The following is a 21,060-nucleotide window of genomic DNA, read 5'->3' as shown; positions in this document are numbered from 1 at the left end:
CTCAGCCTATCAACATATCCTTCTATTCCTTTCTCCCTCAAGTGTTTATCCAGCTTCCCCTTAAATGTATCTATACTATGCACCTTAACTACAGCCTATAGTAGCGAGTTTCACATTCCCACCACTCTCTGGGTGAACAAGTCTCTCCTGAATTCCCAATTGGATTTATTGGCGACTATCTTATATTATGGCCTCTGGTTTTGGATTCCCCACAAGTGGAAACATCTCTTACGTCAACCCTAGCAAATGCTTTCATGATTTTGAAGACTTCCATCAGGTCACAGCACAATCTTTTCTGGAGAAATAAAGAGCCCCAGCCTATTCAACCTTTCCTGATAGTTGAATCCTCTCAGTTCTGGTATCATCCTTGTAAATCCATTCTTCTGCACTTTCTCCATGCCTCTATCTTCTTTCTTTGTAACATGTCCTCTGCTTTGATTGGCCAGGTGGATGAATACGAGGTCAAAAGTGAGAAGGACCAGGGCTCCATCCGATGGGTGCAGTTGGAGAAAGTGAAGTTCCTGGTGGAGGATGACTGGTTTTGCCGATATGTCATAGTGAAGACCCCCTCAGGTGAAACACTGCACTTCCCCTGCTACAGGTGGCTGAGTGAGGAGGACATTATCTGCATTCGAGAAGGAGCAGGTATGGCTGTGAATACAGACCAGTGTAGGATATTGAATTCAACAAAAACAACATCTTGTATTTACATAGCATCTTAAATTGCGTGAAAACATCCCACGGTGCTTCATCGGAGCGTTATCAAACAACATTTGACACCGAGTCACACAGGGGTTGTTTGCACAGGAGACCAAAGGCTTGGTCAAAGAAGTAGGCTGTGCGGAGTGAATTAAAGGAGGAGAGAGAGGTGGAACGTTTTAGGGAGGGAATTCCAGAGTTAAGGGCCCAGATAGCTGAAGGAATGGCTGCCAATGGTGGAGTGATGCACAAGAGTCCAGAATTGGAGGAGTGCAGAGATCTCGGAGGGTTGTGGGGCTGGAGGGGGTTATAGAGATAGGGAGGGGCGAGGACATGGAGGAGTTTGAAAACAAGGATGAGAATTTTAAAATTGAGGCATTGCTGGACCGGGGGACAATGTAGGCCATCAAGCACAAGGGTGATGGGTGAACAGGACTTGGTGTGAGTTAGGTTAGGGGCTTTGGATGATCTCAAGTTTATGAAGGGAGGGAAGATGGGAGGTCAGCCAGGAGAGTGTCAGGATAGCTTTGGTTCTGACTCCATTACTTGATGCAGAAGCTGGTGGGGAATAGCGAGCGAGAAAGAAGTGGAGTGAGTTGAATTTTGGGGCTGGCCAGATGGACTGCAATGGATTCTATTAGTCATATAACCACCTTGTGTTCCCACAATGCCCCTTAATTGAGCAAGTGTCAATTTGCACAACTTTTACCTCTAAGACAGACAGTTCTGGGTTCAAGCCCCACTTTGAGCTTGCGAGCACACACCCTCGGCTGACACTCTCAGGCAGCGCTTTGGGAGTGCGACACTGTCAGAGATGCCATCGTTGGGATGAAACGTTAACGACAGCTTTCATTTATAGCATAAAATGTCTCAAGGTGCTTCATGGGAACGTTATCAAACAAAATATGACGTTAAACCAAGGCCTCACCTACCCACTCAGGTAGATGCAAAAGACCCCATGGAGCTATTGAAGAAGGGATGGGGAATTCTCCCAATGTCCTGAGCCAACAGTCTCCCTTCAAATAGCACCATCAAAAGTGGTCATTCAACTCATTTGCTGTTTTGTGGGGTCTTGCTGCGCATATTCTTGCAGAACAACAGTGATTACACTTCAGAAGTATTTCATTGTGAGGTGTTTGATGTGGCCTAAGTAAGTGAAAGGTGCAGCATAAATGCAAGTTCCTCCTCATGCTAATCAGGATGCCTCATAATGAGGCTGCCTCACCACTGGAACCTTTCTCTTGGCTTGCGTTAAAATCTTTGTACCTATTGAGGGGTTTGTGGAGTGGAATTAAATTCTAGTACAGATTGCCAGATGATGCTGCAAGTCTGAGTCCACATTATTCTCTGACAAAGGAGCCGGTTGAAGCTGAGACAGTCAAGGACACTTTGAGTTAGAGAAGATGGATGAGAGAAAGCTGTCATTTGCTGCGACCAGTTACTGGGCCTGAGGGATTTTCTCCAAACTAGTTGGGCCGAATAACTTGTTTCTGAGCTGTTCATTCAAAGTAATGTAATTCTATGCAATGCAAATAGCAGCTCTTCTGTATATTGCAGAGAAAAGCAGCCCTTATGTATGTTAGAGGGAATAGCAGCCCGGGTGTATATTATAAAGAATAGCAGACCCTGCATATTACAGAGAATAGCAGCCCCTTTATATTATAGAGAATAGCAGCTCCTGTGTATATTATAGAGAATTGCAAACCCTGTGTATTATAGAGAATGGCAGATCCTATGTATATTATAGAGAATAGCAGCTCCTGTGTATACTACAGAGAAGAGCTGACCTTGTGTACATTATAGGGAATAGCAGCCCCTGTGTATTATGGAGAAAAGCAGCCCCTGTGTATATTATAGAGAATAACAGTCCTGGGTATATTAAGAACAAACCCTGTGTATATAAATAATGGTACCTGTGTATTAATAGCGGACCCTGTGCACATTATAACTTGAAAAATCTCTTGGTTTCCACAGCAAAGCGACCCTGTGATGACAAGTTGCCCATATTTCAGTCCCATCGTCAGAAGGAACTGGAGGAACGACAGAAGCGGTACAGGTAATGGTGATCGGTACGATACATGGTCCTATGGGGTGGCAGTTCATTGAGAGCCAGGCGACTGATATTTCCCCTTCACTAGTTACAGTAAATTGATTCAGGCATCTATCCTCCATGTGGTGCAGGCGGCAGCCCACTTTCACATTGTGTTCAGCCCAGACTGAGAATCTCCTGTCTTTCTGGCTCCCATCTCAATCAATAACAGGCAGCCTGAATTCGGTGCTATCTATATATGAGTCCACAGCATCAAAAAGCCAAACCCTGGCACAAATCACCCTAAGCAGGCCTCCCAATCTAACTAGTGTGGGTTAGCACTTTGGGATACAGTATCTGAGTAATTTGAGACATGACGTGTTGAGTATAGCGTGCTTGCAGGGAACAGGTGATTTTGGACTTATGGTTCCCAAAGCTCTCCACTACTGGGGGTCTTCCTCACTTCATGTCTGCGGCTGTTGTAGACTCATTGACAGAGATTGATCACTGTGATTAGCCAACAACCTCATGATTGTATCAGGATGGTAGAAGGTGAACTAGGCAGACCTTAGTCTTTTTTGTCTAGAAATTTTGATGTTCCCACGTGTAGGTATTGGAGGTGTCAGGAGAGTGGGGTGTTCATCTGAAATATTGGTAGGAACAAAAGTAGTAGTTCACTGTGAAAATTCACTTAAAATAATATATTGTTGCTACTCCCTGAGTAGGAGAATTGTACAGAGTGGGATGCTCACAGGTTCAACGCCAAGTCTCTGTTGAGTTAACTGGTCTGAGCTTGGGTGATGAGACACTGCTCCTGTTACACTTGGGGAGGGAGAAAAAGTCAGGAGGAGGGAGGCAGAGAGAGAAAATCAGTTTAAGAGAGAGAAAGAGAGACTGAATGAGAGAGAAATGGAGGCAGATAGTAGGACGGAGAGAGAAAAAAAGAAAGGGAGAAACCGTGAAGAATGAGGGAGGGAGAGAGAGATGAAGACTGAGAAAACAGGAGCTAGAATGAAAAATTAAGTGAGAGAGAGGAAGAGAGAAAGGCAGAGAGGGAATGAGAGAGAAAGATGAAGAAGGAAACTCTGGGTTAGAACAAAGAAAATGGGTATATATGGGCATGAGAATGAGGAGCAAATTGCAAAGTGCTGACGTCTGCTTCTTAAAGGCATCTAATTTTTGCCTTACATATCCAACTTTCTCCTCCAAAATGGGGTGGGATAGGATTGCCAACCCTCCAGGATTGTTCCTGGAGATGCCAGAATTGAAAATGAATCTTCAGGACACGGCTGCAAGCAACATCCAGGAGCGAAACCTCAGGGGCAATTAAAGAATCATGCTTTTAAAACATTATGTTTTATTTACTAGCTACATACATTTTTGACTTAGGGTTGGGGGAGGTGGCGGTGGGGGGGGGGAGGACTATTTGACAGAGAGTCAAGAGTCACCCTCTATTCATAGAGGAAGAGTCGATTCACTTTCCAACTGGCATCGGAAGGCAGTGTGTCGTGAGGATGAACTTGTCGGCAAGGAATGGTTGGAGTGTTGGGGTGGGGGGGGGGAGATGGTGGTGCAGGTGGTTGGGGGCAGAGGATGTCATGTGATGAAACCTCCAGGAATATATGTCCAATCAGGGGTGGTAACCCTAGGGTGGAAGGAACCATGACCATCTTCCCACAGTCCAGTCCCTCCAGATCACTGATAGTATGGGTGTAAATGTGCACAGAATGTGTTAACATGGATTCCTTCGTGTACTGTAGGTGGAAGGTGTGGAAACAAGGTGTAGTCAAATGCATTGATGCTGAAACAGAGGATGACCTTCACCCAGACGTCAAATTTGATAATGACAAGCGCTCTGACTTTGAACACTCCTTGCACTTGGCGTGAGTATCATGGAACAGTCCTGGATTAGAAAGTTGCAAACAAAGCCTTGCTCGTCAAGAAAGGAGGGAGAGAGAAAACAGGGCACGATAGGCCTGTTAGCCTGACATCAGTCGTAGAGATAATGCTAGAATCCATTGCTAGGCATGTGGTAACAGGGCACTTAGAAAACCACAATAGGATTGGGCAGAGTCAACACGGATTTATGAAAGAGCATTGGTGCTTGACAAATCTGTTAGAGCTCTTTAAGGTTATAACTAGCAGGATAAATAGGTGGAACCAATGGATGTTGTGCATTTGGATTTTCAAAACGTATTTGGTAAGGTGCTACACAAGAGGGCTCATGGGATTGGTAATTGGTTCACAGAAAGTAGGAATAAACGTGTCATTTTCACATTGGCAGTCTGTGTAACTAGTGGAGCAAGGCAAGGATCAGTGCTTGGGTCTCAGCTATTTACAATCTATATCAAATACTTAGATAAGGGGATTGAGTGCAATGTATCCAAGTTTGCTGATGATACAAAGTAAGCTGGGAGGAGGACACAAAGAAGGTGCAAAGAGATATAGAGAGGCTCAGTGAGTGAACAAGAGCATGGCAGATGGAATATAATGTGGGGAAGTGTGGAGTCATTTACTTGAGTAAGAAAAATAGAAAGCACAACATTTTTTAAAAGGTGAGAGACCGGGAAATGGTCACAGGGACTTTTTTTTTTACATGGGTTGTCGGCATTACTGGCCAGACCAGCATTTATTGCCCATCCCTAATTGCCCTTGAGAAGGTGGTGGTGAGCTGCCTTCTTGAACCGCTGCAGTCCATGTGGGGTAGGTACACCCACAGTGCTGTTAGGAAGGGAGTTCCAGGACTTTTACCCAGCGACAGTGAAGGAACGGCGATGTAGTTCCAAGTCAGGATGGTGTGTGGCTTGGAGGGGAACTTGCAGGTGGTGGTGTTCTCATGGGTCTGCTGCCCTTGCTTGTCCTTCTAAGTGGTAGAGGTCGCGGGTTGGAAGGTGCTGTCTAAGGAGCCTTGGTGCGTTGCTGCAGTGCATCTTGTAGCTGCCACTGTGCGTCGGTGGTGGAGGGAGTGAATGTTTGTGGATGGGGTGCCAGTCAAGTGAGCTGCTTTGTTCTGGATGGTGTCGAGCTTCTTGAGTGTTGTTGGAGCTGCACTCATCCAGGCAAGTGGAGAGTATTCCATCACACTCCTGATTTGTGCCTTGTAGACAGGCTTTGGGGAGTCAGGAGGTGAGTTACTCGCCGCAGGATTCCTAGCCTCTGACCTGCTCTTGTAGCCACGGTATTTATGTGGCTACTCCAGTCCAGTTTCTCGTTAATGTTGATAGTGGGGGATTCAGCAATTGTAATGCCATTGAAAGTCAAAGAGAGATGGTTAGATTCTCTCTTGGTGGTCATTGCCTGGCACTTGTCTGGCGCAAATGTAACTTGGATGTCCTGGTACAAGAATCACAGTAAGCTAACATGCAGGTACAGCAAGCAATTAGGAAAGCAAATAGTATGTTAGTCTTTATTACAAAGGGATTGGTGAACAAGAGTAAAGAAATCTTACTGCAATTATATAGGGCCTTGTTGAGACCATACCTGGAGTACTACGTAGTTTTGGTCTCCTTACCTAAGGAAGGATATACTTGCCTTAGAGGTAGTGCAATGAAGTTTCACTAGACTGATTCCTGGAATAAGGGGATTGTCCTAGGAAGAGAGATTGAGACTAGGCCTACATTCCCTAAAGTGCAGAAGAGGTGATCTCATTGAAACGTTTAAATTCTCAAGAGGGCTTGAGTGGGGAGATGCTGGGAAGATGTTTCCCCTGGCTGGAGAGTCTAGAATTAGAGATCACAGTCACATAGGACTGAGATGAGGAGGAATTACTTCACTCAGAGGGTTGTGGAATTGGAATCTTTGGAATTGCCTACCCCAGATAGCTGCATATATCATTGGAAATATGTAGAGCAATAGAGTTATACAGCACAGAAACAGGCCCTTCGGCCCATCGTGTCCGTGCCGGCCATCAAACATCTAACTATTCTAATCCCATTTTCCAGCACTTGGACTGTAGCCTTGTATGCTATGGCATTTCAAGTGCTCATCTAAATACTTCTTAAATGTTTTGAGGGTTCTACCACCTCTTCAGGCAGTGTGTTCCAGATTCCAACCACCCTCTGGGTGAAAACATTTTTCCTCAAATCTTCTCTAAACCTCCTGCCCCTTACCTTAAATCTATGCCCTCTGGTTATTGACCTCTCCGCTAAGGGAAAAATTTTCTTCCTATCTGTCAATGCCCCTCGTAATTTTGTATACCTCAATCATGTCCCCCCCCCAGCCTTGTCCGCGCCAAGGAAAATAACCCTAGCCTTTTCAGTCTCTCTTCATAGCTGAAATGCTCCAGGCCAGGCAACATCCTGGTGAATCTCCTCTGCATCCTCTCCAGTGCAATCACATCCTTCCCGTAATGTGGTGCCCAGAACTGTACACAGTACTTCAGTTGTGGCCTAACTAACGTTTTATACTGCTCCATCATAACCTCCCTGCTCTTATATTCTATGCCTCGGCTAATAAAGACAAGTATCACATATGCCTTCCTAACCACCTTATCTACCTGTGCTGGTGCCTTCAGTGATCTATGGACCAGTACACCAAGATCCCTCTGACCTTCTGTACCTCAGAGGTGAGAATGCTAGCCATCGAGTCAAAGCTGACACACTTGAGGCCCTGATTGCCTCAAAGGCTTTTTCAGATAACCAGAACTCAGCCAAAATATTGAGCAAGGGGCCCAGGTTTGATGCTGGGGCTAGCTGATCTCTGCTAAGGTGGTATTTGGAGTGCTACCCTTGGCCTCAGCACCCCTGACCTAGGAACAGGGAAAAAAAAAACAACGAAGGAAGCACCACCAGGCCAAGGTTGAGCTCGGCTTGGCTCCCTCGATGATCAATAAAACCTGATGACTATCCAACCGGACACTTGAAGAATGGTTACTTTGGATGAGATACTGGAGGAAGGGCGGGGGAAGGGGATGAGAGGGAGTGGGGGGGTGGGGGGGCCACATGAAACAAGCATCCTTGGGTCAAGTGGTAAGGAGAAGATTGTAAGATGTGGTACTGAAGAAGTTAATCATTGTCCATTTGCTCAGTTTAGGGGAACTCTTTCTGAAGAAGTTTGTGAACATGTTTGGGAATTCCTGGGATAATCTGGAAAGCTTTCAGAGGATCTTCTGGAGAGTTAAGAGTCCTACAGGAAGTAAGAGATTGGAATTTGTCTGGTTTAAGACAATGGCTCGGACACTGGGAATTTTACAGATTAAGACAACAATCCTCATTTGAGAATTGTATTGACTAACAGAATGACTCTAAGTTTGGGAATTCGATAGATTAACACAATAACCTCAAGTTTCCTTGTGGGTTCCATGTATATTCTGCCCTAACTCTGACAGGAGATCTGGGAAAATTCCTTGCCTGAATTTCGGGACCAATGTCTTCAACCTTCTCCTGCTCTGCAGTCCCCTAGTCATCTCTTTCCAGCACAAACTTTCTTATTTCTCTATTTTATGAACCCTATCTCTCTGAACTTTCCTCTCTTGTTCCTCCTAAATTCTAAATCGCCCCCACCCGACACACTCTTCCTCCTCGTTGGATTGTTACTCAGGAAAAAGCAAGACTTATTGCACCGTCTCCTACTTATTCTTTCCCAGAGTCTCAAAACTGTGGAACCCATTACTTCCCTCAGTGTATCTTACATGTTTTAGAAATGGGAACCTATCCAAAATATCTGTGACTCCACGCTGTCACAGGAAGAGAGGCTCGACACAAAATAACTGCCTCTAAACAGAGCTCAAACATACCAAGAAGGGGGAGATCCCACTCAGCGTGTAGCTTTAAATCCTCCTTGCATTTGGGGTTAAGGGACAATTCAGTAGAGTGCACTTCTCCTTTGATGAATTTATTTTTCCCCTGTCCCACTCTCTTCCCGTCCAGACTTTGTGTTGTGTCACTGGAAGGAGGACTGGTTTTTTGGATACCAATTCAAGAATGGCTGCAACCCGTGCTTGATCGAGAGGTGCAGGGAAATCCCAAAGAAGTTTCCGGTAACAAATGATATGGTCTGCAAGTCACTCAGGGGATCGACACTGGAAGAAGAAATTAAGGTGCGCTTGTGTGCGATGCCTTGTTTCTTGCATTACAACAATAACCACTTTTTTTTTAAGTGCTTTATTAGCTTGAGATGGTGAAAGGTGCTATTGAAATACAATTCTTTATCTTTCCATCCTCTGGGGTGCGTAGAGTCTCTTAAAACTTCTGAGAGGGAAGGAAATGGAAACGAACAGTGACCGTATAAACGTTGCTGGACAGGAAAAGGCAAGATGGTCCATCATGTCTACCCCACATCTTTATCTATTTAGCAGTTTACTCATCCTCAGGATGTCACAAAGCACTTGACCGACAATAAATTAGATTATCTTGATTCCCAGAGACATTGGGAAGACCGAAGTCCTCCTCTTGATAGCTGCTCCCTTTACACTGTCCCATTAAACACTCCCAGGACAGGTACAGCACGGGGTTAGATACAGAGTAAAGCTCCCTCTACACTGTCCCCATCAAACACTCCCAGGACAAGTACAGCATGGGGTTAGATACAGAGTAAAGCTCCCTCTACACTGTCCCATCAAACACTCCCAGGACAGGTACAGTACGGGGTTAGATACAGAGTAAAGCTCCCTCTACACTGTCCCATCAAACACTCCCAGGACAGGTACAGCACGGGGGTTAGATACAGAGTAAAGCTCCCTCTACACTGTCCCCATCAAACACTCCCAGGACAAGTACAGCATGGGGTTAGATACAGAGTAAAGCTCCCTCTACACTGTCCCATCAAACACTCCCAGGACAGGTACAGCACGGGGTTAGATACAGAGTAAAGCTTCCTCTACACTGTCCCATCAAACACTCCCAGGACAGGTACAGTACGGGGTGAGATACAGAGTAAAGCTCCCTCTACACTGTCCCCATCAAACACTCCCAGGACAGATACAGCACGGGGTTAGATACACAGAACACAAAAGTCCAAGTGTATCAAGCCTGTGTCCTCAGTACCTTGCTCTATGGCAGCGAGGGCTGGACAACTTCCGTCAGCCAAGAGCGATGTCTCAATTCATTCCATCTTCGCTGCCTCCAGAGAATCCTTGGCATCAGGTGGCAGGACCGTATCTCCAACACAGAAGTCCTCGAGGCGGCCAACATCCCCAGCATATACACCCTACTAAGCCAGCGGCGCTTGAGATGTCTTGGCCATGTGAGCCGCATGGAAGATGGCAGGATCCCCAAGGACACATTGTACAGCGAGCTCATCACTCGTATCAGACCCACCGGCCGTCCATGTCTCCGCTTTAAAGACATCTGCAAACGCGACATGAAGTCCTGTGACATTGATCACAAGTCGTGGGAGTCAGTTGCCAGCGATCGCCAGAGCTGGCGGGCAACCATAAAGGCGGGGCTAAAGTGTGGCGAGTCGGAGACTTAGCAGTTGGCAGGAAAAAAGACAGAAACGCAAGGAGAGAGCCAACTGTGTAACAGCCCTGACAACCAATTTTATCTGCAGCACCTGTGGAAGAGCCTGTCACTCTAGAATTGGCCTTTATAGCCACTCCAGGTGCTGCTCCACAAACCACTGACCACCTCCAGGCGCTTACCTATTGTCTCTCAAGACAAGGAGGCCAAAGAGAAGAGAAAGCTCCCTCTACACTGTCCCATCAAACTCTCCCAGGACAGGTACAACACGGGGTTAGATACAGAGTAAAGCTCCCTCTATACTGTCCCATCAAATACTCCCAGGGCAGGTACAGCATGGGGTTAGATACAGAATAAAGCTCCTTCTACATGTCCCATCAAACACTCCCAGGAAAAATACAGCACGGGATTAGTTAATTTTGCCACCTGAATTCCTGACGAGTGTGAAGTTCTGTGCCAGGGTCACTGAGGACATTCCTTTGTTTGTTTCAGAAAGCAAATATTTACATTGTGGATTACAAGATCCTGGATGGAGTTCCTGCTAATGTAATAAAGGGAAATCAGCAGTACATTGCAGCTCCAATTTGTCTGCTGTACCAGGATCCTGAGAATAGGCTGATGCCCATTGCCATTCAGGTAGGTGGTGGATGGGTTGGGTTTCTTAAATACCATTTTCCTCTGTACCAGGCTCCCCACAGGTGGGTTATTCTACCCCTCACAGTATAGAACATAAGGTAAAGTGATAGATAGAAATAGACACACTTATGAAAAAGAAAGAGGAACACATAGAAAAATCAGCGAGAGGACAAAGAGAGAGAGAGAGCCAATGGACATACAGAGTGAAAGAGAGAAAGAGGCCAAGATAGAAAGAGACCGGGAGGGCAGAGAGAGAGAAAGAGAGGCATACAGAGAAAGAAATACAGCGGGGGGCGGGAGAGAGTTACACCGAGATTGAAGGGCAGAGGGAGAATAGGGAGGGAGCGAGACAGTCATACAAAGAGAGAGACAGACCCAGATAGAAAGATAGAAGAGAACAAAGACAGACATATACTGAGAGCGAAACATAAACATAGAGAGTGACAACAGATAGAAAGACACACATCGGGCAGAAAGAGAGAGAATCTGAGAGAAATGGAAAGACAAAGATAGGGGAGATGGAGAGAGAGAAAAATAGAGACAGACATATACAAGGAAATACATAAGCCGAGGTCACAGAAACAGAGAAAGAGTGAGACAGAAAGAGATGGGGGAGAGAGAGAGAAAAACAAAGCGACAGACAGAATGAAAGCAGATGAGAAGAAAAAGACAGTAAAACAGACAGAAGGAAGAAAAGAGAGACAAGTATGGATTGATAGACAGAGAAAGAGAAAAAAATATTTGAGACAGCAACATCAGATGGCACAGCAACCGGTGTCAGTGGGATGGGGAAGAGGGGGGTTGTGGGGGAGCATGTGAATTCTTTCCAGCTCAGTCTTCCAAATTTGCTTTATTTCTGAACCATTCTACATCGACAGCTTGGCCAAGTCCCAGGAGTCAATAATCCCATTTTCCTTCCCTCGGATCCGGAAAATGCCTGGCTTCTGGCAAAGATCTGGGTGCGGAGTTCCGATTTCCAGTTGCATCAGATTGTCTACCACCTCTGCAAAACCCATTTGCTGGGAGAAGCATTCTGCGTCTCGACCTTGAGACAACTGCCTGCTGTGCACCCTATCTTTAAGGTAAGGGAGATGGGGATACCATGTCCCTTTCACGTTCTCAGGACCTACCAATGCACTTCATAACCAGTGAAGTACTGCTGAAGTGGGACAATTTGCCAATTTGCGGACAGCAAACAGCATTAAATAAATAACCAGGTGATCTGTTGTAGTGATGCTGGTCGAGGGGTAACTGCCCTACTCGTCTTTGAAATAGGGCCATGGGATCTTTTACGTTCACCCAAGAGGGCAGATGGAGGCTTGGTTTTATTAAAAATAAGAACATTTTCATTCATTTATGGGATGGGAGGGAGGCGATTTCTGCCGAGGCCAGCATTTATTGCCCATCCCTAATTGGATTTTGGATTTTGTGCTCAAGTCTCTGGAGTGGGAGCTTGAACCCATGGCCATGTGACTCAGAGGTGCTAGTGCTACTCACTGAGTCAAGATTGGTTTGATTGGACTGAGAGACATGTAGGCAATGGAGGTGGGTAGCGGGTGGGGCGTGTCTTTCTACCTCTTCGTGCTGAGCTCCCGCTAGGATTTCCGTCAGCAGATGGGATCCTGCCAACTGCTCCCGCACCCCACCACCCCCAGGAAGGTACATGGGGTAGTGGGGGTGGAACAAAGACAGCTTCCGGTGATCAACCAAACCATAGGCCTTTAGAGGGTGAGGTATTACTGGGCTTCATTCGGGGCCCAGTCCCCGAGCCCATCTCCATACCAGTCTAGGGAGCGGCAAAATTGGGCAAACGATAAGCAGGCAGGCCAGAATCAGTCGGGCCTTCCATCTGTGGGTGGGAAAGCAGCATCCAATTGCAATTTCACCAGGGCCAACGAGATCAAAATGCAGGTCGGATGATGGGCCAACAGTAGGCCTCGCTGCCTAATTTTACTCCTTTTCCAGAAATTTTAGGATGGCAGAGGAATATACCATCTCCCAATGTCAAAGGGAGACTTGAGTTATGAGGAATGACTATTTAGTTACAAACGTGGTCTGCAAAGCTGCTGTGGATTAAGTTGACCTCACGACATTTTCTTCTGCTCACTGTTTTCAGCTCCTCACTCCACACACGAGGTACACGCTAGAGATAAACACCCGGGCCAGAAGTGACCTCCTGGGCAAGAATGGTGTTATTATCAGAGTAAGTAATCCCTTCTCTCTTCTCATCTTTAGAAAGTGCGGGGAACCCTTGATTTTCCTTTATATTGTGCCATGCTAGGCCCCCACCTGCCCAGAATGAGGCACATTAATTTTGTCAGGAACATTGATTTTAAACTGTTTCTGGAGTGAAGAAAGGTCTTGTTAAACAGGTCAGCCGTGGCTGGAAAAGACACTTGCATATTAACAGATGGTGCTCCGAAGGACAAAGGACCATTCCCTGACACATTCAATCCACAATGGACCTTGATTACCAGGTATTGTCTAAAAGGAGCATTCCAGAGACTGCTAAGGTGATACAATCCAAGACATGGTCAGACCAGTTCGTCACATGATTAACCTGCTTGGCAACCTGGGTTTTTCTGAAATGTACAAACATTTTGAACTCAGAAAGACTGTTGTGCTCCTGGATTGAGAAGATCTCTCCTGTCTGCTCCCATCTCTTTCTCAAAAGCTTCTGAATCCACTGAAGACACATGAACCCCCAAGAGAGAAACAGTCTCCTACAGAGAACAAGGTTTAAGAAGAATACTGGGCCCCATCGAAAAGCAAGATCTACCTACAATCAAGCACTCTACAATGAGCTCAAAGAACCGTAACAAAAACTCTTCAGATATTGCCTCAAACTTTTCCACTTTATTTTGTTCTTCTGCTCTTTTCTGTCTCTATTTGCATGTGTTTATCACGTATGTATGCTAGCGTGGGTGCGCTGTGTATCCGTAGGCATTAACTGAATTAGAGTTTAAGTTTAATAAATTTCAACTTTTCTTCTTTAAACCTAAGAAAGCCTGTTTGTGCTGGTTTCTTTGCCTTATAACTAGAAAGTGGTGAACAAGAATTCACCAAAGGGAAGCTGAAAACACGGAGTGTTTAAAAATTAAACCCTGTTACGGTAAGACCAGGTGAGGCTGAAAGGGACCCCTAGGCACCTTTCTCACCTGGTCATAACAATTGTAAGTGAATTCAAACCTGGTACCAAATATGGTTGCAACATAAACCTCTTATTGTGTTCAACCAAAACCTGACACAATCAAAATAACGGGCCCAATTTTAACTCACTCAAAATCCATTTGCTTACATTTGAGTTAAAATTAGACTGTCTCTAAGCTGTAGTCAGACAGAGAAATAAAATAATTTTCCCCCTGGGTAGAGGCATAACCTTATCGCTTTCGTAAGTTGTGAAGGAAAGCTCAAGATCTTTATAGACCTCTAGTCATGCACACTGTCCTTGTTATTTTAATGATTCATGATGACTCAGAAATGAGGTAGTTACTACAAAACATCAGCTGCTAACTTGTTTACCATTACACATCTAACTAGTCATCTTAGGCCCATTGTCCCATTTCCAATCTCAAGACCATCTTCTTTCCTAGTGTATTGACAAACAAGTCAACAGGCATTGACCAGCATATCCTAACCCTAAAGCATTCTGGTAATTAACTGTTTAATCATTTCATTGGCCAGGATTTTCTGATCAGCAGTGAAGGAGTGGCGTTCACCATTCACTACCTGGAAACTGTCCAAAGACTTTTCATGGGCTTTTGAGAGGCAACTTACAGTTATTGGAGAGATTTTACAGCATGGTGCCTGCTACAGGGGATCTTCGGTGTGATGTGAACAGGGCAAGCAACAGCATGCCTCTTCAAACAATCAGATTGAAGAGGCTTCACTGAGAAACAAAGGCTGAGATTTTCAACACTTCTAAAATAACTGAGGACCCTGGTTGCATCACCAGTGCACCTGATGGGTAGATCTTCCCGGAGGTGGCCAATTAATAAGGCGCTCCGGGAGTCCTGTCCAATTAGGGACGCCCTCCGGGTTCCAGAGGCGGGATGTTCATTCACCACAGCCTGTGGATTTGGCCACCCCGGCCGCATTCGCAGTGTGGGCACTGAGGGGCCAACAGCAGAAGTGGTGGGGTGCAATAGAGGTACCCTTCAGCAGGAGGGGAGTGGCAGGCATTGCATCATGAAGACATCAGTCTCTATGACCTGGCTTCAATGGCATGCCTTCTGCTTAGGTAAACATGAGCATTGAGCATTACTGCTGGAAAATGTTTAAAACACCCTCATTTGTTCTGCAGCTTGGACCTCCTGCTGCAAAGCTACCTCTGGGCTCCTGACACAGAAGGGGTGGGAACATGTCAGGGAGTGGTCCCATCATGGTTTTCACCTATTTTCCTGGCAAAATAAAGACAGGGAAAGAAAGATGGTATTAAGAGAGAGAGATAAAAGAGACAGAAACAAAAAGTTAAAAAAATTGTAAATTTAAAGAAATCTCCAACAATAATTAAATTCTGAAGGAATGAGACTCTACACTTGTAAAATTTAATTTTCCGGGCCAGAGAGTTTGTTTGGCAGTAATTAAGACTTATCAAGCCATTAAAAATTCACTTGTACCTCAATGCAGCTGCCCAACCTTTTCCTGGTGTATTTACTGGGTAACTCGTGGGTAAGTACCACAAATTCACATCCTTCGTGCGTTTTGTCTCTCAGCGAGATACTGGTGTAGAAAAGCTTGCAGAGGATCAGGGAAACGCGGTAGTGACTTCCTGATTTCCATGCTTAACAGCACATGTGCGGGTGCTGGAGGTTGCTGAATGATTTATTTTCCTTCATAAACAGTGGGTGCTGATAGCTATTCCTATGACAAAATCTGGGCTATTGAAGCTACAGTACAAATCTGCAAGCCATCCACAAGTTAAAAGAAAGCTAAAACTTTAATCACATGAGATTAAGCCAATGCTTAATCCTAGTGCATATGCACATGCAAATAAGGTATCTTACACTACTCCATTCCTCTTTACTTCTGCTCTCAAGGTTGTTTCCTCAGGAGGAGTTGGTCAGGACGTAATTGCACAGAAAGCATTTCAATCGTTCACCTACAGGACCATGTGCCTGCCAGATAACTTGGAGGAACGTGGGCTCAAGGGGTTAAAAGAATACTATTATCAAGAGGATGGCCTCCAACTCTGGTTTGCAATCCACAAGTAAGTTCCTGCTAAGAATCAGGGAGCTGGAGTTTTTATTTAATTATTGATTCACGGGATATGGGCATCACTGGCAAGGCCTCGAGAAGGTAGCGAGCTGCCTCTTGAAACGTGATACACCCACAGTGCTGTTAGGGAGGGAGTTCCAAGATTTTGATCCGACAACAACAAAGCAATGAAGTTCAGGATGGTGTGCGACTTTGAGGTTATGGTGTTCCCATGCACTTGCTGCCCTTGCCCATCTAGGCGGTAGAGAGTTTAGGAGGTGCTGTTGAAGAAGCCTCAGTGATTTTCTGCGATACATCTTGTGGATGGTACACAGTGCAGCCACAGTGGTGGATATAGTGAATGTTTAAGGCAGCAGATAGCTGCTTTGTCCTGCTTACAAGAATCTCACATTTATCTAGCACCATTAACACCAGAATGTGATTCCCAGCTGCTGGACCAATAGGCATCATTACAGCCACAATTCTCCCCTAATTCTAGGTGGTGAGTTGCTAGTCTTCAATTGTTCAAGATATTAAGGGGAATTGATAGTGTAAATAGAGAGGAACTATTTCTGTAGAACTAGGGGACATAGCCTAAAAATTAGAACCAGATTTTTCAGGAGTGAAGTTAGGAAACATTTCTACCTGCAAAGGGTGGTCGATGTTTGGAAGTCTTTTCAGCAAATGACAATTGATGGTCGTTCCATTGTTAATTTTAAATTGGAGATTGATAGATTTTTGTTAATAATAGATTTTGTATATGGAGTTAAGTTGCAGCTCAACCGTGATCTCATTGAACGGCAGAACAGGCTCGAGGGGCTGAATGGCCTCCTCCTGTTCCGAGGCTCGTATGTTCATCCAGCACTATCAGAACGAGGCAAGGGTGGTGGTGTGGGAAATTGGGAGTGGGGTAGCGGGGCGGGTGTTCCTTCTGCTTGTGCGGTGAGAAAGAAAAAAGGGAAAAGATAGGCTTGCATTTCTATCTCGCTTTTCACAACCTCAGGGCAGCCTAAAGCACATCATAGTACTTTTTTGAAGTGTAGTCACTGTTCAAGTTCTGACAAACAGTAATGTGCTAATGACCTCTTCTTCTTCTTCTTCTTCTTTGGCCTCCTTTCTCGGGAGACAATGGGTAAGCGCCTGGAGGTGGTCAGTGGTTTGTGGAGCAGCGCCTGGAGTGGCTATAAAGGCCAATACTAGAGTGACAGACTCTTCCACAGGTGCTGCAGAAAAAATTGGTTGTCGGGGCTGTTACACAGTTGGCTCTCCCCTTGCACCTCTGTCTTTTTTCCTGCCAACTGCTAAGTCTCTTCGACTCGCCACACTTTAGCCCCGCCTTTATGGTTGCCCGCCAGCTCTGGCGATCGCTGGCAACTGACTCCCACGACTTGTGATCAATGTCACAGGACTTCATGTCGCATTTGCAGACGTCTTTAAAGCGGAGACATGGACGGTCGGTGGGTCTGATACCAGTGGCGAGCTCGCTGTACAATGTGTCCTTGGGGATCCTGCCATCTTCCATGCGGCTCACATGGCCAAGCCATCTCAAGCGCCGCTGACTCAGTAAGTGTATAAGCTGGGGATGTTGGCCGCCTCGAGGACTTCTGTGTTAGAGATACGGTCCTGCCACCTGATGCCAAGGATTCTCCGGAGGCAGCAAAGATGGAATGAATTGAGACGTCGCTCTTGGCTGACATACGTTGTCCAGGCCTCGCTGCCGTAGAGCAAGGTACTGAAGACACAGGTTTTATACACTCGGACTTTTGTGTTCCGTGTCAGTGCGCCATTTTCCCACACTCTCTTGGCCAGTCTGGACATAGCAGTGGAAGCCTTTCCCATGTGCTTGTTGATTTCTGCATCGAGAGACCGGTTACTGGTGATAGTTGAGCCTCGGTAGGTGAACTGTTGAACCACTTCCAGAGTGTAGTCGCCGATATTGATGGATGGAGCATTTCTGACGTCCTGTCCCATGATGTTCGTTTTCTTGAGGCTGATGGTTAGGCCAAATTCGTTGCAGGCAGCCGCAAAGCTGTCGATGGGATTCTGCAGACACTCTTCAGTGTGAGATGTTAATGCAGCATCGTCAGCAAAGAGGAGTTCCCTGATGAGGACTTTCCGTACTTTGGTCTTCGCTCTTAGGCAGGCAAGATTGAACAACCTGCCACCTGATCTTGTGTGGAGGAAAATTCCTTCTTCTGAAGACTTGAACGCGTGTGAGAGCAGCAGGGAGATTAAAATCCCAAACAGTGTCGGTGCATGAACATAGCCCTGTTTCACGCCACTCAGGATAGGAAAGGGGTCTGATGAGGCGCCACTATGCTGAATTGTGCCTTTCATATTGTCATGGAATGAGGTGATGATACTTAGTAGCTTTGGTGGACATCCGATCTTTTCTACTAGTCTGAAAAGACCACGTCTGCTGACGAGGTGAGATCAATGAAAGCAACGTAGAGGGGCATCTGTTGTTCACGGCATTTCTCCTGTAACTGATGAAGGGAGAACAGCATGTCAATGGTCGATCTCTCTGCTCGAAAGCCACACTGTGCCTCAGGGTAGACACACTCGGCCAGCTTCTGGAGCCTGTTTAAAGCGACTCGAGCGAAGACTTGAGCAGGGAGATTCCACGGTAGTTGTTGCAGTCACCGCGGTCACCTTTGTTTTTAAAGAGGGTGATGATATTGGCATCGCGCATGTCCTGTGGTGCTGCTCCCTCGTCCCAGTACAGGCAAAGCAGTTCGTAGAGTGCTGAGAGTATGGCAGGCTTAGCACTCTTGATTATTTCAGGGGTAATGCCGTCCTTCCCAGGGGCTTTTCCGCTGGCTAGAGAATCAATGGCATCACTGAGTTCCGATTTTGTTGGCTGTATGTCCAGCTCATGCATGACTGGCAAAGACTGGACTGCATTGAGGCAGTGACAGTCTCAGTGACAACATTCTCCCTGGAGTACAGTTCTAGGTAGTGTTCCACCCAGTGGTCCATTTGCTTGCGTTGGTCAGTGATTGTGTCCCCTGATTTAGATTTGAGGGGGGGCGATCATCTTGATGGTTGACCCAAAAGCTCTCTTAATGCCATCATACATTCCTCTGATGTTTCCGGTGTCTGAGGCCAGCCTGAATATGACTGCATAGGTGTTGCCAGTAGTCATTTGCACAGCGCCTGGCTGTTCTTTGTGCAGCGCTTCTGGCTGTTTTAAGTGCTACGGATGTTTACTCGCTGGGGGATTTTTTTGTAGTTCAGCAGTGCAATGCGCTTAGTGGCTATGACAGGTTCCAGCTCTTCAAAATGAGATTGAAACCAGTCTGCTTTCCGCTTCACACGTTTGCCATAGATGGTCATGGCTGACTTATAGAAGGCGTCTCTGATGTGGGCACACTTGGTCTCTGCATCCCCTGTGGGAGTATTTTGAAGGGCATTTTCAAGTGAATTTAGAAATTTTTGCAACAGCTGTGGATAAGAAATTCTGCTCGTGTTGATGCGCGTGTGGCCCTTCTGCTTGGAGTGATGCAGCTTCTTTGGTTTGAGTCTAACCTTGCTGCACAACAGTGAGTGGTCGGTGTCGCAGTCCGCACTGTGGAAGCTGCGTGTGATTTGAACACTGTTTAAGGAGGCTCGCCTTGTGACGATGAGGTCCAGCTGGTGCCAATGACATGATCTTGGGTGCCTCCAAGAAACCTGGTGACAGGGTTTAGTGTGAAAGAACGAGTTGGTGATGCAGAGGTTATGATAGGTACACAACTCAAGCAGTCTCTGTCCATTCTCATTCATCCTTCCAATGCCATAGCGCCCAAGGCAGGAGGGCCATGAGTCATGGTCGGCCCCAACCCTGGCATTAAAGTCCCCCAGCAGGAACAGATGTTCGGTATTGGGGATACTATTATGGAGTTCCTCGTTGAACTGGTCTTTAGCTTCAGGTGGGGAGCAGAGTGTTGGAGCATAGATGCTGAGTAGGTGTACTGGACCAGAGGCGGTGAGCAGTCGGATGGACAGTATGCGTTCTGAGCCATTTGAAGGTTGCTCTATCATGCTGAGCAAAGAGTTTCTGATGGCGAAGCCCACTCCATGCTGTCTTGGTTCTTCAGGATCCCTACTCTGCCAGAAGAAGGTGTAGTCTTGCTCTGTTAGAGATCCACTCGCAGGGAGGCATGTCTCCTGAAGTGCTGCAATGTCCACATTGAGTCTACTGAGCTCGTTGTTAATGATGGTGGTCTTCCGAGAATCGTTGATTTGTGTAATGACCAGATAATCTGTTTTAGTGATGCTGGTTGAGGGAAAGGTGCTGGCTCAATACACCAGGACAACCCTGCTCTAATACACAGCATTAATGGGCTGGAACTTCAAATGCTTACTTTGAAATTCTTCTTTTGGGCCTCCTTATCTCGAGAGACAATGGATACGCGCCTGGAGGTGGTCAGTGGTTTGTGAAGCAGCGCCTGGAGTGGCTATAAAGACCAATTCTGGAGTGACAGACTCTTCCACAGGTGCTGCAGAGAAATTTGTTTGTCGGGGCTGTTGCACAGTTGGCTCTCCCCTTGCGCCTCTGTCTTTTTTCCTGCCAACTACTAAGTCTCTTCGACTCGCCACAATTTAGCCCTGTCTTTATGGCTGCCCGCCAGCTCTGGCGAATGCTGGCAACTGACTCCCACGACTTGTGATCAATGTCACACGATTTCATGTCGCGTTTGCAGACGTCTTTATAGCGGAGACATGGACGGCCGGTGGGTCTGATACCAGTGGCGAGCTCGCTGTACAATGTGTCTTTGGGGATCCTGCCATCTTCCATGCGGCTCACATGGCCAAGCCATCTCAAGCGCCGCTGACTCAGTAGTGTGTATAAGCTGGGGGTGTTGGCCGCTTCAAGGACTTCTGTGTTGGAGATATAGTCCTGCCACCTGATGCCAAGTATTCTCCGAAGGCAGCGAAGATGGAATGAATTGAGACGTCGCTCTTGGCTGGCATACGTTGTGACATACTTTGAAATAGACCTTTAGAATTGTGTGTACCCGCAACCACCCTCCCCGCCCCCACACTCCCCCAGTCTTGATGGGCTAGTCACCTTGTGTGAAACTGAGCTATGCAGATTAGGTTAGATCTGTAATCAGAAAG

The 21,060-nt window shown here is 46.3% G+C and overlaps 1 protein-coding gene across 1 annotated transcript in view; it reads left to right on the top strand.

Moving 5' to 3' along the window:
• Positions 1–21,060, top strand: part of alox12 (arachidonate 12-lipoxygenase) — a 32,561-nt gene that overhangs the window by 6,252 nt on the left and 5,249 nt on the right. The window contains exons 2-10 of the mRNA XM_068023973.1: positions 447–645; positions 2,674–2,755; positions 4,489–4,611; positions 7,755–7,861; positions 8,596–8,765; positions 10,618–10,761; positions 11,640–11,843; positions 12,878–12,964; positions 15,801–15,970. Coding sequence (XP_067880074.1) covers positions 447–645; positions 2,674–2,755; positions 4,489–4,611; positions 7,755–7,861; positions 8,596–8,765; positions 10,618–10,761; positions 11,640–11,843; positions 12,878–12,964; positions 15,801–15,970 — 1,286 coding nt within the window. The remainder of the gene's footprint in view (positions 1–446; positions 646–2,673; positions 2,756–4,488; positions 4,612–7,754; positions 7,862–8,595; positions 8,766–10,617; positions 10,762–11,639; positions 11,844–12,877; positions 12,965–15,800; positions 15,971–21,060) is intronic.

This window comes from Heterodontus francisci, chromosome 48, assembly GCF_036365525.1.
Source record: "Heterodontus francisci isolate sHetFra1 chromosome 48, sHetFra1.hap1, whole genome shotgun sequence".
NCBI lineage: Eukaryota > Metazoa > Chordata > Chondrichthyes > Heterodontiformes > Heterodontidae > Heterodontus > Heterodontus francisci.
Note: the sequence above shows the minus strand (reverse complement) of the source record. Positions and strands in the feature narration are given on the sequence as shown.